This window comes from Oncorhynchus masou, chromosome 33 (assembly GCF_036934945.1).
Source record: "Oncorhynchus masou masou isolate Uvic2021 chromosome 33, UVic_Omas_1.1, whole genome shotgun sequence".
NCBI classification, from domain to species: Eukaryota; Metazoa; Chordata; class Actinopteri; order Salmoniformes; family Salmonidae; genus Oncorhynchus; species Oncorhynchus masou.
The window spans coordinates 25,938,467-25,957,334 of record NC_088244.1 but is presented as its reverse complement, the minus strand read 5'-3'; the positions used below and the strand labels follow the sequence as shown (position 1 = coordinate 25,957,334).

The 18,868-nt window shown below is 43.2% G+C and overlaps 1 protein-coding gene across 2 annotated transcripts; it reads left to right on the top strand.

Annotated features, from left to right (window-relative positions):
* The first annotated feature begins 374 nt into the window (after positions 1 to 374).
* LOC135527552 (AMP deaminase 1-like) lies at positions 375 to 18,571 on the top strand. 2 transcript variants are annotated; one of them, XM_064956048.1, is made up of 16 exons: positions 375 to 478; positions 5,569 to 5,580; positions 6,466 to 6,631; positions 8,821 to 8,986; positions 9,566 to 9,731; positions 9,849 to 10,071; positions 11,844 to 11,973; positions 12,910 to 13,104; positions 13,348 to 13,479; positions 13,566 to 13,729; positions 14,001 to 14,127; positions 14,383 to 14,546; positions 14,703 to 14,823; positions 14,939 to 15,112; positions 15,324 to 15,434; positions 18,042 to 18,571. In XM_064956048.1, exons 1-16 carry the CDS (start codon positions 457 to 459, stop codon positions 18,195 to 18,197), a joined length of 2,229 nt encoding a protein of 742 aa, XP_064812120.1. In that variant the 5' UTR covers positions 375 to 456; the 3' UTR covers positions 18,198 to 18,571. The 2 variants fall into 2 exon arrangements, with proteins under 2 accessions (XP_064812120.1, XP_064812121.1); XM_064956049.1 differs by lacking the exon at positions 5,569 to 5,580.
* The last annotated feature ends 297 nt before the right edge of the window (positions 18,572 to 18,868 follow it).

Here is an 18,868-nt window from a genome sequence, read left to right as displayed (position 1 = left end):
CACTTTGCCAAAGCATAGCCCCCACACAACTAGAGGGATACTTCAACCACCAACTTACCATCCTGAAACAAGGCCGAGTATAGCCCACAAAGATCTCCGCCACGGCACAACCAAATGGGGGGCTCCAACCCGGACAGGAAGATCACACCAGTGACTCAACCCACTCAAGTGACGCAAATGAGTGTGTGCTTTTGAACTTGTAACACCAGACCCTCACCCTCTCTCCTGCTATGTGTACTTGTCAGTGAGACTTGGCATGTAAAAACTTAAAATAGAGTGGTGACGCGGAATCCTCTGAAATGCATCCAGTGTGGGCACAGCAAGCTCTGGTTACACAGCGCAAGCACAGTTTCATATTGCATTGGAGAGGCAGAGGGCTCCACACTTCCCGCTACACCAGTCCAGTAGCTGACCAGCTTTGCCAGGCCTCAGGGATCGAGTTTGTGGAAGGGAACCATGCCTAAAGTCAATATGCCAGGTGAGTCGTCTGGTGGGTGCCACTGCTGCCACAGGCTGCTGCCCCACTTCCAAGCCATGCCCAGGCCTGAGATTGTTGGTAGTCCTGTCATGCAGCATTGTAGCCAGTAGAACACAGGTTTCCAGAGTGCAGTATTTTATATATGAAAACGTAGTTCTTTCGTAAATAGCCTTTATTCAAGTACAATGATTTCTCGCTCTAATCATAATCTTCCAGGGTTTATATTTATTTAATATCTTGTTATTAAAGGGTGACTGCACTTCCTGATTTAACCTAGTGTTTCTACAATGATCATTAAGAAATGCTAGCAAGTTCATTTTGCGTGACCTGGGTGGGCTGGGTTTGCTTATTTTTGACCATTCCATTGGTCATCCTAAGGAGAGGTCTCTGCCCACCCGGGCACCGGGCGATGCAAAGCGAACCTGAGTTGTCTTTTAACAGAAAACCACCACACATGTTAATAGGCAAAAGGGGGAATTAATTGTTGACATAATTGTAATCCAAACCAAATCCTCAAGTAAGTCATGAAGCAGTGACTAACCATACTCCGTTTTGGACTAGACTGACTTTATGACCAAAATGATCCTATTTACACTTTGTACTACATTTTGACACTAGTATAAATGTTTGGCTCTGACATAAGTTTCTGGGAATTTTCCAAGCGGGTTAAAGGCACAGTCAACTTAGTGTATGTAAACTTCTGACCCACTGGAATTGTGATACAGTGAATGATAATTGAAATAATCTGTCTGTAAACAATTGTTGGAAAAATGACTTGTGTCATGCACAAAGTAGATGTCCTCACTGACTTGCCAAAACTATAGTTTGTTAACAAGAAATTTGTGGAGTGGTTGAAAAAAATAGTTTTAATGATTCCAATCTAAGTGTATGTAAACGTCCGACTCAACTGTATGTGTGGGATGCCTTTTAAGTTGTGTTTAGACAAGTGGCCCATTTCTGATCTTTTTTGTTCTTAGGCTATTGTTATCCAAACATTATGTTAAACAGCTGGGTCATGTGATGTCTTCCTTGGAATACCGGTAGTGAATGGAACTGTATCATCATCATCAGCACCCTGTAAGACTAACAAGTTACTGAGTGTCATTCTAATCATAGGAGGGCATTGCTGCCTAACAGAAAATCTGCCTAATTGCTCCAGCAATGTATTCAAGTCATGGTCATGGCATTCCGCCAAGGTCTGGAATCCTTCCATAAGATCTCGAAGTAACTCCTTGTGTCTCCCAGTGGTGGCTCCTAGATAGGAGTTGGCGTTGCGGAGCTGGTCCGAGTCTGCTGGGTCAGTCATGGCCAGTTCGTACTATCAAGGCTCAGGATAAGACCCAGATGCAGACAGTTCGATTCACAGATGTTTATTAACAAAATAGGGGTCAGGCAAATGACAGGTCAAGGGCAGGCAGAGGTCAGTAATCCAGGGCAGAGTCAGTAAGGTACAGAACAGCAAGCAGGCTCGGGGTCGGGGCAGGCAGAGGTCAGTAATCCAGGGCAGAGTCAGTAAGGTACAGAACAGCAGGCAGGCTCGGGGTCGGGGCAGGCAGAGGTCAGTAATCCAGGGCAGAGTCAGTAAGGTACAGAACAGCAGGCAGGCTCGGGGTCGGGGCAGGCAGAGGTCAGTAATCCAGGGCAGAGTCAGTAAGGTACAGAACAGCAGGCAGGCTCGGGGTCGGGGCAGGCAGAGGTCAGTAATCTACGGCAGTGTCAGAAATGTACAGAACGGCAGGCAGGCTCGGGGTCGGGGCAGGCAGAGGTCAGTAATCTACGGCAGTGTCAGAAATGTACAGAACGGCAGGCAGGCTCGGGGTCGGGGCAGGCAGAGGTCAGTAATCTACGGCAGTGTCAGAAATGTACAGAACGGCAGGCAGGCTCAGGTAGAGAGGTAAAAACTGGAAGAACTAAACTCAGCAAAAAATAAACGTCCCTGTCTTTCAAAGATAATTCATAAAATTCCAAATAACTTCACAGATCTTCATTGTAAAGGGTTTAAACATTGTTTCCCATGCTTGTTCAATGAACCATAAACAATTCATGAACATGCACCTGTGGAACGGTCATTAAGACACTAATAGCTTACAGACGGTAGTCAATTAAGGTCGCAGTTATGAAAACTAAAGAGGCCTTTCTACTGACTCTGAAAAACACCCTGCTCATCTGTGTGAACATGCCTTAGGCATGCTGCAAGGAGGAATGAGGACTGCAGATGTGGTCAGGGCAATACATTGCAATATCCATACTGTGAGATGCCTAAGACAGCGCTACAGGGAGACAGGACAGACAGCTGATTGTCCTTGCAGTGGCAGACCACGTGTAACAACACGTGTAACAACACCAGGAATGCACAACTCCTCCATCAGTGCTCAGACTGTCTGCAATTGTCTGAGAGATGCTGGACTGAGGGCTTGTCGGCCTGTTGTATGGCAGGTCCTCACCAGACATCACTGGCAGCAATGTCGCCTATGGGCACAAACCCATCATCGCTGAACCAGACAGGACAGGAAAAAAGTGCTCTTCACTGACGAGTCATGGTTTTGTCTCACCAGGGGTGATGGTCGGATTCGCGTTTATTGTCGCAGGAATGAGCGTTACACTGAGGCCTGTACTCTGGAGCAGGATTGATTTGGAGGTGGAGGGTCCGTCATGGTCTGGGGTGGTGTGTCACAGCATCATCGGACTGAGCTCGTTGTCATTGCAGGCAATCTCAATGCTGTGCATTACAGGGAAGACATCCTCTTCCCTAATGTGGTACCCTTCCTGCAGGCTCATCCTGACATGACCCTCCAGCATGGTAATGCCACCAGCCATACTGCTCGTTCTGTGCATGATTTCCTGCAAGACAGGAATGTCAGTGTTCTGCCATGGCCAGCGAAGAGCCAGGATCTCAATCCCATTGAGCACGTTTGGGACCTGCTGGATTGGAGGGTGAGGGCTAGGGCCATTCCCCCCCAGAAATGTCCAGGAACTTGCAGGTGCCTTGGTGGAAGAGTGGGTTAACATCTCACGGCAAGAACTGGCACATCTGGTGCAGTCCATGAGGAGGAGATGCACTGCAGTACTTAATGCAGCTGGTGGCCAGGTTAAGTTTGCTGAAAATAAATGCAGTTGACAGTGAGAGGACGTTTATTTTTTTTGAGTTTAGAAAACAGGGACTAGAGAGAAAAGGCGCACGGGATAAAACACGCTGGTAGACTTGACGAGACAAGACAAACTAGCAACAGACCAACAAAAAACACCGATATAAATGCACAGGGGATAATGGGGAAAATGGGTGACACCTGGAGGGGGGTGGAGACAAGCACAAGAGAGGTGAAACAGATTAGATTTTTTTTTCTTCATCCAAGGATAACGTAAAGAGCAGGAGTACTCAAGTCCTATTTGAGAAGTTCCGGTCACACACATTTCCCAGGTGGCAAACGTCTGGATGGATAATGTCAATTATCGGCGTAGTAACAGACCCCCACCTCGCCAACCCATGCAACCCCAAACTCTTCACACCCCTCTTGTTGGAGAGAAAATGTTATTGTTTTAAAGCTCATTTTCTGCAATTCTATGCATTCTTCCATGTCTAATGTGTGTTTATATGATTTTTAATTGTTTTATTTACCGGCCTATTGACCCTGTTCTGGGTCCGGATCCGGTCCGCCAGTTGAGTATAGGGGGGTATAGAGAATAAATTAATCAAAGGTGGCCTGTCTCAGTGAGTCACTGTACATGGGAATGCATGACAGGAAACTCAACAGACACGATGCTCTTGGTTCTCCAGACTTGTTTGTGCTGTGAAGGGATGAGTAAATGTTTTCTTTCCCCCGTCCCCTGAATGTTGGGAATCTCATGGATGATTCTACTCTTTGCATGGATCTTAGAGATACAACATTAATAATTCCATTAAGCCTACGACTGGACTAAAATGCATGCTCAATAGAGAACCTATATTAAAAGTTGGGTTTAAAGGAGAAGTTCAGTATTTTACAACTCAACGTTGGATGGTTCCTCACCCTGAAAGTAGTCTATGGGCTAGGAGATACTGTAATCCATGGTTCGGTTTTCATTAAACAGCCACTACAAACTTCAGCTAACTTTAGCCAACGCTAGCTAAAACTCCATGGAAGTGATAGGGGTACATTCCATAGGGGTACATTCCATAGGGGTACATTCATAGGGGTACATTCCATAGGGGTACATTCATAGGGTACATTCATAGGGTACATTCATAGGGTACATTCATAGGGGTACATTCATAGGGGTACATTCATAGGGGTACATTCATAGGGGTACATTCATAGGGTACATTCATAGGGGTACATTCATAGGGGTACATTCATGCAATGTAAAAAAATAAATAAATAAAAATAAGAAGAAAAGGCCAAATCACCACGTCAAACCAAGTTGATTTGAAATAATTTGGCCATGGATTTTAGAAAATCATTTTGATTTTATCTAGCATTGGCTAAATTTAACTTAAGTTTTTAATAGCTGGTAAAAAACAAACAAACAAACCATAGATTACAGTTAATCTTGGCCCATATGCTACTGTCAGGGGGAGGAACCATCTAAACCTTAGAAATTAACCAGTGTCTGACTGACCACAATTTTAGAACCATGACATACTGTTTTGCAATAACCTTAATTTAAACGTAACATGTTCCCTAAATATCGTGATTCATATTCTACCAAAAACAATGACCGGTTGCCTTACTTCTGTAAGTAATTTCATGCTTGTTAATTAATGTTTAACCTCGATAAACATCCATTGCCACTTTAGTTGATTTTGTTGTGTCTTTTCAGTCATGTTGTGATTCATTGTTAGTATTTCATCAACACATTCATGAGTTAACTCAATTGACTATCATGTTCATTATCTCATGCTGAATCCTTGGATGGTTACATGTTGCATCTCTAAATGGGAAAAGGGTTTTCCAGTCGTTTGATCAAATAAAACAGACCAGGGAACGGTGTCTCATTCATTTTAATGTGTATTAACATTATCTAACTCATTAATTGAATCCGTAACCTGACTTTTATTTTGTTTCATTGGTTGCCTTTTGGTTTATCCTCTTCTCTGCTCCTGTGGAATGCAGTATCAGGTCAAAGTAAGTATGAAGGGTGAGAAGAAGACAGCAATCCTAGAGTAGCCTGACCCTGCGTCTATGTCCCACCATTGAAATGTGTGACTGCCAACATTCATTCACTCACTTATTTGTCATAGAATAGAGTTTGCAGTGAATGCTACACAAATTAATAAGTCAATAAATGTATCAGTCTGATGGCGCATGAGGTTTCTGGGCCTTGTTGAGTCCAGAGAAACTCTGACTCCATGAACAAGATAGGCCAAGAGTTTCTGCAGTTGTGTAGTATCACAGCCTCTTTTGTCTTGTTTGGCTCTAGAAGGCTGTTTTGTTTGTACTGTAGATATTGGATGTATCAGTAGAGCAAGCCTTTGAGTGTTTATGTGAGTCGTCGGGCCCTATTGTTTGTGCTGGATTACTGTAGCTCTGTGTGCATGGAACCCTGTGTTACCAGTCCAAGCTAGTGATCAGAGCTGTGGGAGTTGACGTTGGACCAAGTTCTGCTTGGTCTTACACACACACAAAGCATGTGCTGCTGGAGGGTGTTATCAACTGCAGTAAGGTATGTCTAATGTTTCCCTCTGTGGTACTACCTTGTTGTTTACAAGATCATTTCAACCAATAATTTAAATCATGATGGATTTGACCATCCTAGCTTTCTTGATCATTCACACCTGTTGTATCTATGCTGTTGATAGCTTGTTTATGCTGTTGATGTTCAGTGCTTGTTTCAGGTCAGCGCTCCATGTTGTCCATTTCATTGCATCATGTCCTGTGTAGTGCACTTAAAAGCTTTTGGGAAACAAAATGTGATGTGGCATATGACATAAGAAAAGTGCACACTTAGTAACTTGCTATTACCTTACAGCAAAACAGGGTGGGTAACACGTTTGTAAATGTTTCTGCCAGAGACCGATGAGCACATGCGTGCCTTTGCAGAGGAAGTCTTTGCATCTGAGACCAAAGGTGAGGGCGTCCGCGATGAGATTTCCTTGTTTGAAGAGCAAGATGACTGTCCCATCCTTAAACAGGAAATGGCCTACCACCTGCAGACTGAAGAAGATACTGAGAAACGGTGGGTATTAGCAGAGAGGAAGATGTGAAATAGAGGGTTTACTCCTGATATAAGTGGACGCACATGGCATTTCATCAACTTATATACGCTACCATTCAAAAGTTTGTCCTTGTTATAGAAAGAAAATCACATTTTTTGTCCATTAAAATAACAGTTTAGACATTGTTAATGTTGTAAATGACTGTTGTAGCTGGAAACGACAGATTTTTTTATGGAATATCTACATAGGCATACAGAGGCCCGTTATCAGCAACCATCACTCCTGTTGTGTTAACTAATTGTTGTGTTAACGTTGTGTTAACTAATCCAAGTTTACCATTTTAAAAGGCTAATTGATCATTAGAAAACCATTTTGCAATTATGTTAGCACAACTGAAAACTGTTGTTCTGATTAAAGAAGCAATAAAACTGGCCTTCTTTAGACTAGTTGAGCATCTGGAGCCTCATCATTTGTTGGTTCAATTATTGGCTTGAAATGGCCAGAAACAAAGAACATTCTTCTGAAACTCGTCAGTCTTTTCTTGAACTGAGAAATGAAGGCTATTCGATGTGAGAAATTGCCAAGTGAAGATCTCATACAATGCTGTGTACTACTCCCTTCTCAGAACTGCGCAAACTGGCTCTAACCAGAATAGAAAGAGGAGTGGGAGGCCCCTGTGCATAACTGAGCAAGAGCACAAGTACATTCGAATGTCTAGTTTGATAAAGCGCTGTTCTGTGAAGGGAGTAGTACACAGTGTTGTACGGGATCATCAGTTTCTTGTAAATTTCTCTCATGGAATAGCCTTCATTTCTGTGGTAAACACAGGCTTAGATCTTATACATTTTGTTCTATGATCATCTTCATCAGATAACGTAACTTTTTGTGGATTTTGAAGCATGTACGTAATTGTGAAAAGCACTTAAAGCACAAAGGCTTCATAATTCATAAAGGTCATGGTAACTGACTTATATTAAAGGACAAAACTTATAAGATTTCCTAAGCCTGTGTTAACCTCGGCGTTTATGTCAAAAACCATAGGAATCGCTGAAAGAACCAGAGGTAACTCGTTTTCGTTTTTTTAGGATGACAAAAGCTCTATGTCACGCTTGAATGGTGATGAACAAATTCAATTCAGTCAGTCGTTCTAATGACATTAGCTACCGCCAGCGACGTGATACAAATGCCCAGTGGGAAGCACTTCGAAAACAGACCTTTGCACTGGTCATTCGCACCAGCTTGTCGTTACGTTAGCTAATCAAATCAAACTGTATTTGTCACATGTGCCGAGTACAGCAAGTGTAGACCTTACTGTGAAATGCTTACTTACAAGCCCTTAACCAACAGTGCAGTCCAAGAAGAGTTAAGAAAATATTTACCAAATAAACTAAAGTAAAAAGTAACACAATAACGAGGCTATTTACAGGGGTACCGAGTCAGTGTGCTGGGGTACAGGTTAGTTGAGGTAATTTGTACATGTAGGTTGGAGTGTCAATGTAGCAGCAGTGTACAAAACAAATGGAGAGGGGGTGTCAAATTAAATAGTCATGGCCATTTTATTAATTGTTCAGCAGACTCATGGCTTGGGGGTAGAAGCTGTTAAGGAGCCTTTTGGTCCTGGACTTGGCGCTCCAGTACCGCTTGCAATGCGGTAGCAGAGAACAGTCTACGACTTTGGTGACTGGAGTCTCTGACAATTTTATTGGCTTTCCTCTGACACTGCCTATTATATAGGTCCTGGATGGCAGGAAGCTTGGCCCCTGTGATGTACCGGGCCGTATGCACTACCCTCTGTAGCACCTTACGGTCAGATCCCGAGCAGTTGCCATACCAGGCAGTGATGCAACCGGTCACGATGCTCTTGATGGTGCAGCTGTAGAATTTTTAATTGGCATGTCACGGTGATATCCAGATGGTGACCAATACAAGTTATTTCTCCCTCGCCGATTGAACTAAATATCACTTTATATTAGCAGTTTTATCTAGCGCCATGCTGCTGTTGTTGCCAAGCCAGCTAACCAGCATAAACTAACTAGCTGGGATGGGCTCATCAGGACGACGGTATGACTGACTGAACCGAATCCATTCGTCTCAGCTGGGTGACATATGTCATCAATTTGGGTGTACCAGGCATGTCCATATAGTCTCGCCCTTTACCTTATCACTAAATCCACTCTTTGTCTGTCGCACCTCCCCTGTCGCTCGGCAGTAAGAAGAGACTACATAAGTGTCGCACCATGACTTTGCCTCCATCCATGAGTGATCAGGCCAGGAAGGTGCTGGCACCTGTGGCGGAGGTGTTGATGGACACCCCAACCTACCTAGAAGTGCCTGACTTCCAGAGAGTGGCCATCATCGGAGACTACGCCTCTGGGGTATTATATCTTAGCTATGTAGCCTTTGTTTCTCTCTTATCCAGGTTAGACTTATTGAGATCAAATCCCCTTTGCAAGAGAGACCTGGTCCAAAAGGATGGACCCTCTCATAAACGCATAAATAACACACTATCTATGCTGCCTCCTCCCTCTCCTCCTCAAATAGCAGCAAATGTCTTGTGGCTCGGGTGTGAACTTGACCACTATGGCTAGAATGTGTCTCTGGGTCATTAACCTCTTGTAGGGGAGCCTCCTTAAGGAATAGATCCCTCTACACTGGAGACTAGGAGCCCACAGCAGATGCCTGGGTTTAAGTTTAAAAAATGTCTGACATTTACAGAGAGAAATCATAAGGAGGACGTGGGGCCTGCTTATCAAACTGTTCACTTTCCCCTCTGCCAACTTAAGCATTACTACATAACCCACTTATAAATATTATCAAATGATTTGGTCCCATTGTAAACTGACAACTTGCTGACAATTATCCATTTGTGTTAGATCAGTGATTACTTCAAGGGATGGAAGGGTGCATTATTTGGAGCAGGGCACTTATTCCATCATTCCCCTCGCTACTCATAGGTGACCATGGATGACTTTGAGCTTTCCTGTAAGGGAGTGTACCGTGCTCTGACTATCAGAGAGAAGTACATGAGGCTGGCCTACCAGCGCTTCCCCCTCACCACATCCCAGTACCTGAGGGACATTGAGGGAGAGCCCTTTAAGCCTGAACACTCCGTGCAACCAGGTAAGTGAATAGGCTGGCAAGTGTGAATGTAAATGTCTGGGGTATGCATGCAGTAGTTTCTCGTGACAGATGATTACTGCCAAGAAAGTATCTAACAGCTACCATTTTGTTTGCCAGTCTTCACATCCCCACCCAAGGAGGGCGAGGACCCCTTCAACACCAAGTGCCTGCCCGAAAACCTGAGCTGGGTAGCGCGTATGAAGGACGGTGTCATCTACGTGTACAAAGACGCAGCAGAGGCCGATCAACACAAACCCATCGAGAACATGCCCGCCCCCCACTACGAAACCTTCATCGACGACATGAACTTCCTCATTGCTCTGATTGCACAGGGCCCAACGTGAGTTTTACTGCACAATGAGAGGTCAACTCCAACTTAATCTCATTACAAGACACTTCCGGCCAAATGCGAAGAGTCTGGTGGACCAAAGCGGAAAACTTGGCCTTGGTTAGCCAAAACAGAACTTATTCGATAAGGTTTAATGGCATCTAACACTACACTCACAAAAAAATACAAATAATACAAAAGGACACCACACTTCTCCACTATTTAAATCTATTAAGTCCTACCTCAGGCCAACAACCTGAAAGGATGGGACACCACCACTTAACACACCCTGTAACTCTTCTGATGTCTAGTCTTACACACCCAAATCCCTCTCTGCAGCTGCCACCACAACCTTAACTTTCTGTGACTTACGTTCCATCCCTGCAGGATAGTTGATAACCATTGCTGTAAATGCAAAAAATCCAATTTCACGGAATAATATATATCACTTGTTGTCCTATCCTTCTGTACGGGTACAGATCTACTACTCACACCACTCCTCCCAGGATCCCTCCTCTTTGACCCATCTTCCTCTGCTTTCTTCACTGCCTCAGCATATGACAACTTCTGCATTACTCTAACCCTGGAAATCTCAACCTGCCTCTCTCGCACGGGACATTTCTGACCCCCATGGGCACCCCTACAATTAACACATACCACTACTTTCCCCAATGCTATACATTCCTTTGTTTCATGCCCTTCTGCACACTTCTCACACCTCGGAACCTCCCTCCTACACACTGTTGCCACATGCCCATAAGCTTGACACGTGTAACAACGTAATGTATTCAGCACAAAGGTTCGTACAGGATAACTTATACAGTGGGGCAAAAATGTATTTAGTCAGCCACCAATTGTGCAAGTTCTCCCACTTAAAAAGATGAGAGAGGCCTGTAATTGTCATCATAGGTACACTTCAACTATGACAGACAAAATGAGAAAAAAAATCCAGAAAATCACATTGTAAGATTTATTATGAATTTATTTGCAAATTATGGTGGAAAATAAGTATTTGGTCACCTACAAACAAGCAAGATTTCTGGCTCTCACAGACCTGTAACTTCTTCTTTAAGAGGCTCCTCTGTCCTCCACTCGTTACCTGTATTAATGGCACCTGTTTGAACTTGTTATCAGTATAAAAGACACCTGTCCACAACCTCAAACAGTCACACTCCAAACTTCACTATGGCCAAGACCAAAGAGTTGTCAAAGGACACCAGAAACAAAATTGTAGACCTGCACCAGGCTGGGAAGACTGAATCTGCAATAGGTAAGCAGCTTGGTTTGAAGAAATCAAGTGTGGGAGCAATTATTCGGAAATGGAAGACATACAAGACCACTGATAATCTCCCTCGATCTGGGGCTCCACGCAAGATCTCACCCTGTGGGGTCAAAATGATCACAAGAACGGTGAGCAAAAATCCCAGAACCACACGGGGGACCTAGTGAATGAATGACCTCCAGAGCGACTTTGAGTGCATACATTTTCCTATTTGTTCATACGAGTCCCCCATGGGAGTCAAACCCCAACCCTGGCGTTGCAAGTGCCATGCTCTACCAACGGAGCTCACGGGACTATGTCCTATGCTTATCTGCACTTAGTCCAAGAATGTACTCTTAAGGAGTGTAGGCAAAAGATTAGAATTGGGCTACCTGTATAAATGCAGCCTTAAGGCTGGTCTGGAACAAATAATCCAACATATGGACTACAAATCACACCATGAAATGCCTAACAACTTTACAAGATCCACATTACATTTTTGTCTGTCTTTCCTGGGTGGCAGTAAGACATACAGTCACCGTCGTCTGAAGTTCCTCATGTCCAAGTTCAACGTGCATGAGATGCTGAACGAGATGGAGGAGATGAAGGAGCTGAAGCTGAACCCCCATCGGGACTTCTACAACTGCAGGAAGGTAGACAGCTGCCACCTTACAAAGCATATTAGTATTGGCCTAGCTTATTAAATCTAAGACCTCTTGGTGTAATGGTTAAGGTGCTGGCTTAACACACATGCATAACCAGACATTGATTTATTGATCGGAAATTACAGAACAATTATTAGGATTTTCTGCCTGGAGCAACAATAGTGGATAATGGATAATGCTGAAAATACCGGTAAAAGCAGGTTTTGGCTAGGTAATATACAGTTTGTCAGAGTGTACTTTTTGTAGCCGGTTAGGAGAATTAGATTAAAGTTAGGAAAATCACATTTTTGGCATCAATTTGACATAAGCTGTATCCTCTCTATTCATGAACGTAAAAGCACAATGCCTCCATTTCTGCACCTAAAAGTAGGGCCCTAGACATGGTCAATCACAGAGCACATTCAACACTGAAAAGAACTGCCTGTAACAGGGAAATATTCACCCTGTTACACCAGTTTCATTTCATTGATAAAAATGACAGCAATAACAAAATTACAAAAAAGACCTTTCAACAGATATCTTATATTTGTGAATGCATAAGACGTCTATGGGCTTTAGAGTAGGCTACTTTAACTTCCTACAACCTGGGTTCGACTTCCGCTTCTGCTCGCAAATAGCAAATGTTGTGGGCTCTGCTCCCCCTGTTGTTCAAAGAGAACTCATTTTTTAATTTGACCTTTATTTTACTAGGCAACTCAGTTAAGAACAAATTCTTATTTTCAATGACAGCCTAGGAACAGTGGGTCAACTGCCTGTTCAGGGGCAGAATGACAGATTTGTACCTTGTCAGCTCAGGGGTTTGAACTTGCAACCTTTCGGTTACTAGTCCAACGCTCTAACCACTAGGCTACCCTGCCGCCTCATAATAACTTGTAAGTAACTCATAACTATTTTTTCTCGTAACTCCTGTATGTGCTGTTGTAGGTAGACACCCACATCCATGCAGCTGCCTGCATGAACCAGAAGCACCTCCTGCGCTTCATCAAGAAGTCATACAGGGTGGACGCTGACCGTGTAGTGCAAAATATTAAGGGCAAAGATGTGACCATGAAGGAACTGTTTGCCAACCTCAACCTACACCCCTACGATCTCACTGTCGATTCCCTGGATGTGCACGCTGTGAGTCCTACCTCTAGCTAGTGTAGTGTTCAAAGGGGAAATGCAGTCCTGTGGCCAAAGTGAAAGTGTGATACGACCTCCTGTGTAATAAAGTTCCAGACCTCTTGGCAGAAGCTGTAGATTGCTTATATAGTCAAATGCATATAGTGAAACAATATGCAGCTTTGATATTTGTATTATTTTTCCATTGCCAGTGTGTACATTCCCTGGTCTTACATGCTTCTCGCACCCTCTTCTCTCAAGGGCAGACAAACCTTTCAGCGTTTTGACAAGTTCAATGCCAAGTACAACCCTGTGGGAGCCAGTGAGCTGCGTGACCTGTACATGAAAACAGAGAACCACATCGACGGAGAGTACTTTGCCAGGATCATTAAGGTTAGACTGCTATGGCTGAGTTAGTATCCCTTTTGTAAACACTGCTTAATTACAATCAGCTAATTCTCCATTTTTTTCGCACCCAGGAAGTGGCATCTGACCTGGAGGATGCCAGGTACCAATATGCTGAGCCCCGTCTTTCCATCTATGGCTGTAATCCTAACGAGTGGACCAAGCTCTCCGGCTGGTTCAACAAGCATAGAGTCTTCTCCCCTCAACTCAAGTGGATGATTCAAGTGCCCAGGATCTAGTAAGTTCTATCCCTCTGTTCATCAGTGAATGTACTTCCCTCTTTCTGTACCCTTTTTACGATTAGATTCTTCAGGAAGTGTTAGAAATACTTGTTTGGCAAACACAGTAAAAAATTATACTATTTTATGAGCATCATGTTGACACTCAAAGTAAAAAACAACACCTGAACAGAATATATTTTTCAACGGCTCTCTAAATAATGATATTCGTGCATTTAGAATAATGTCTGACTAACTTCTAACTGCTCATTCACTGTACTTCCACCTCAGTGACATCTTTAGAGGCAGGAACTTTGTGCCCCACTTTGGAAAGATGCTGGAGAACATCTTCATGCCTATTTTCCAGGCCACCATCGAACCCCAAGCCAACCCTGAGCTCAGCATCTTCCTCAAGCATGTGAGTGAGACTGGCATGAGAGACCAGGGATAAAGGAGGTTTACATTTTTTATTTATAATTTCAAGGGGTATTTCACTCGAATGTCCTAATTCATGATTGCTCTCCAGCCTTGATGGAAATGTATTCAGAAGGGAGAAATTAGATTTTTAAAATTTGACATTTTCAATCACTTTATAAAAAGAAAGATTGGTATGTCGAAAATGCATTGAATATCAAGGCAATCTCTTAATTCTCCATCTTTCTCTGTTCTGTAGGTGACAGGTTTTGACAGTGTGGATGACGAGTCCAAGCACAGTGGTCACATGTTCTGCACCAAGAGCCCCAAGCCAGAGGAGTGGGACATTGTCAAGAACCCCTCCTACAGCTACTACATCTACTACATGTATGCCAACATCACTATGATCAACCAGCTACGCAAGTGAGTATCACATGTCAAATCACAATCCACATGTCCTTCAAGAAATTGTTTCAGAAAAAGTAAAAATCAAACATGATACACCCGTGTCATTATCAGTGTCTTAGAGTGCATGGCCATCATTCTGTCTCTGAGTCTGTGTTTATGTTTGCTTCCTAGAGCTAGGGGAATGAACACCTTCCAGTTCAGGCCCCACTGTGGAGAGGCTGGAGCCGTCACCCATCTGCTGGCCTCCTTCATGACCGCTGACAACATCTCTCACGGCCTCAATCTCAAGAAGGTCAGTAACCTCTCCAAACAAAATAGCCTTCTCTCTTTGGCACCATCAACACATGACACAACTAACTCCTACGGTCTTAATGTTGATGTTTGTATTTAACACTCCCACCCAACAGAGCCCCGTGTTGCAGTACCTCTACTTCCTGGCCCAGATTCCCATTGCCATGTCTCCACTCAGCAACAACAGTCTCTTCCTGGAGTATGCCAAGAATCCTGTTCTGGAGTTCCTCAAGAAGGGCCTGATCGTCTCACTGTCCACTGATGACCCTATGCAGTTCCACTACACCAAGGTGGGGCCAAACTGGGTTCCCGTCCGGTACTGTCTGTGTTGTGTAGGATGATATTTATGTTTGGGGCTCTCTTGGTTCATGTTGATGCATTATGTGCCAATCAACTGACCTAGGGTGCCGTTCATTGGTTTAACCTTTAAGTTCAAAATGGCAATGGTTGATAGACAGTAAGCAAGATGCCCAGCTCACTCTGCTCTGACTGTGTCCTCAGGAGCCCCTGATGGAGGAGTACGCCATTGCAGCCCAGGTGTTCAAGCTCAGCACCTGTGACATGTGTGAGATCTCCAGGAATAGTGTGCTGCAGAGTGGCCTGTCTAATGAGGTAACAAACCCAACAGACGACAAACAGGATAAACAATACACTGCCTCAGAGACCCACAATTTATCCACACTGTGGCCTGAATTGTCAGTATATATATATATACAGTTGAAGTCGGAAGTTTACATACACTTAGGTTGGAGTCATTAAAACTTGTTTTTCAACCACAACCACTAACAAACTATAGTTTTGGCAAGTCTGTTAGGACATCTACTTTGTGTATGACACAAGTCATTTTTCCAACAATTGTTTACAGACTGATTATTTCACTTATAATTCCCTGTATCACAATTCCAGTGGGTCAGAAGTTTACATACACTAAGTTGACTGTGCCTTTAAACAGCTTGGAAAATTCTATAAAATTATGTCAAGGCTTTAGAAGCTTCTGATAGGCTAATTGACATAATTTGAGTCAATTGGAGGTGTACTTGTGAATGTATTTCAAGGCTTACCTTCAAACTCAGTGCCTCTTTGCTTGACATCATGGGAAAATCAAAAGAAATCAGCCAAGACCTCAGAATAACAATTGTAGACCTCCACAAGTCTGTTTCCAAATGCCTGAAGGTACCACGTTCATCTGTACAAACAATAGTATGCAAGTATAAACACCATGGGACCACACAACCGTCATACTGCTCAGGAAGGAGATGCGTTCTTTCTCCTAGAGATGAACGTACTTTGGTGTGAAAAGTGCAAATCAATCCCAGAACAACAGCAAAGGACCTTGTGAAGATGCTGGAGGAAACAGGTACAAATGTATCTATATCCACAGTAAAACGAGTCCTATATCGACATCACCAAAAACACTCACAAACTTTTACAGATGCACAATCGAAAGCATCCTGTCGGGCTGTATCACCGCCTGGTACGGCAACTGCTCCGCCCATAACCGTAAGGCTCTCCAGAGGGTAGTGAGGTCTGCACAACGCATCACCAGGGGCAAACTACCTGCCCTCCAGGACACCTACACCACCCAATGTCACAGGAAGGCCAAAAAGATCATCAAGGACAACAACCACCCGAGCCACTGTCTGTTCACCTCGCTATCATCCAGAAGGCGAGGTCAGTACAGGTGCATCAAAGCTGGGACCGAGAGACTGAAAAACAGCTTCTATCTCAAGGCCATCAGACTGTTATACAGCCATCACTACCATTGAGTGGCTGCTGCCAACATACTGACTCCACTACAGCCACTGGAAAAATGGATGTAATAAATGTATCACTAGCCACTTTAAACAATGCCATTTTATATAATGTTTACATACCCTACATTACTCATCTCATATGTATATACTGTACTCTATACCATCCACTGCATCTTGCCTATGCCGTTCTATACCATCACACCATTCATATATTTTTTTTATGTACATATTCTTATTCATTCCTTTACACTTATGTGTTTAATGTAATTGTTGTTAATGTAATTGTTGTGAAATACTAGTTGGAAATTACTGAATTGTCAGAACTAGATGCACAAGCATTTCGCTACACTCGCATAAGCATCTGCTAACTATGTGTATGTGAAAAATAAAGTTTGATTTGACATAACCCGAAAGGCCGCTCAGCAAGGTAGAAACCACTACTCCAAAACCGCCATAAAAAAGACAGACTACGGTATGCAACTGCACATGGGGACAAAGATCGTACTTTTTGGAGAAATGTCCTCTGGTCTGATGATACAAAATAGAACTGTTTGGCCATAATGACCATCGTTATGTTTGGAGGAAAAAGGGGGAGGCTTGCAAGCCGAAGACACCATCCCAACCGTGAAGCACGGGGGTGGCAGCATCATGTTTTGGGGGTGCTTTGCTGCAGGAGGGACTGGTGCCTTTCACAAAATAGATGGCATCATGAGGTGGGAAAAGTATGTGGATATATTTGGAGCAACATCTCAAGACACCAGCCAGGAAGTTAAAGCTTGGTCTCAAATGGGTCTTCCAAAGTTGTGGCAAAATGGCTTAAGTACAACAAAGTAAAGGTATTGGAGTGGCCATCACAAAGCCCTGACCTCAATCCCGTAGAAAATCTGTGGGCAGAACTGAAAAAGTGTGTGCGAGCAAGGAGGCCTACAAACCTGACTCAGTTACACCAGCTCTGTCAGGAGGAATGGGCAAAAATTCACTCATTATTGTGGGAAGCTTGTGGAAGGCTGCCCGAAACGTTTGACCCAAGTTAAATTATTTAAAGGCAATGCTACCAAATACTAATTGAGTGTATGTAAACTTCTGATCCACTGGGAATGTGATAAAATAAATAAAAGCTGAAATAAATAATTATCTCTACTATTATTCTGACATTTCACATTCTTAGAATAAAGTGGTGATCCTAACTGACCTAAAACAGGGATTTTTTTTACTAGGATTAAATGTCAGGAATTGTGAAAAACTGAGTTTAAATGTATTTGGCTCAGGTGTATGTAAACTTCCGACTTCAACTGTAAATATTTTTACCAAGACATGCCATGATTCATGGTTAATTTCAGGCTTTTCAAGCATTTTGTTACGTTACAATACACAATAAAGCAATGTGTTGGATTACACAACACTGTCGTAGACTGCCATGGCTAAATTTCGTCTGAACCTTGTTGCCTTGGGTTTTTATCTACAGGAGAAGACTCACTTTCTGGGTGCCGACTATCTGAAGGAGGGCCCTGAGGGCAACGACATCCGCAAGACCAATGTCGCCCAGATCCGTATGGCCTATCGCTACGAGACACTGTGCTATGAGCTCAACCTCATCAAGGAGGGTCTGAAGACTGACTGATAAATCTTCGATTTGATGTTTTATGTTGACAGCCACTGCTAAATGTATCGATTCTTTAAGACAACCCCTTATTGTGTACTAGTGTTCTCTCCATGGCAAACCACATGGTCTATTTATTAGAATGGGTCGTGTGCTTTTAGTGTTTTCTCGTGGCTGTGTTCAACTCCGTTAAATTTAACATATGTTTAATTTAACACAAATGTAACATAAATGTTGCATATGTAGTGATCATCCTGTATGATGTATTCCATCTTTTCATTTAATTGGTTTCACTGTTCTTTTACTTGTTTATGTGAAAAAAAACATTTAATGCTTAATGTGCCATATTGTAGGATGACACAATTACAATAAGGATTTAAAACAAATAAATAAAATGTCAAATGGTTTAATTTGATTTCTGTATGAATCTCTTTTGTCAAACCAAACCATGACTGAATTGATTTGCTTAAATTGATGCCCTTGCCCCGTCAATTGCTTATTTCAGAGGGGATACAAATGACATATTCCTGTGATTGTGTCAATCTGCCTCCTCCATCCAGTCGTCGATGACAGCAGGAGCTGGTGACGTTTTAGCTCCCATGATCAATACGGAGCCCCCTAAAAACTCTCACTTAGTTCGAGTTGTGCCACTAGCTAATTTTTTGGTGCCTGCTTATTCCTTGCTGTCCAAG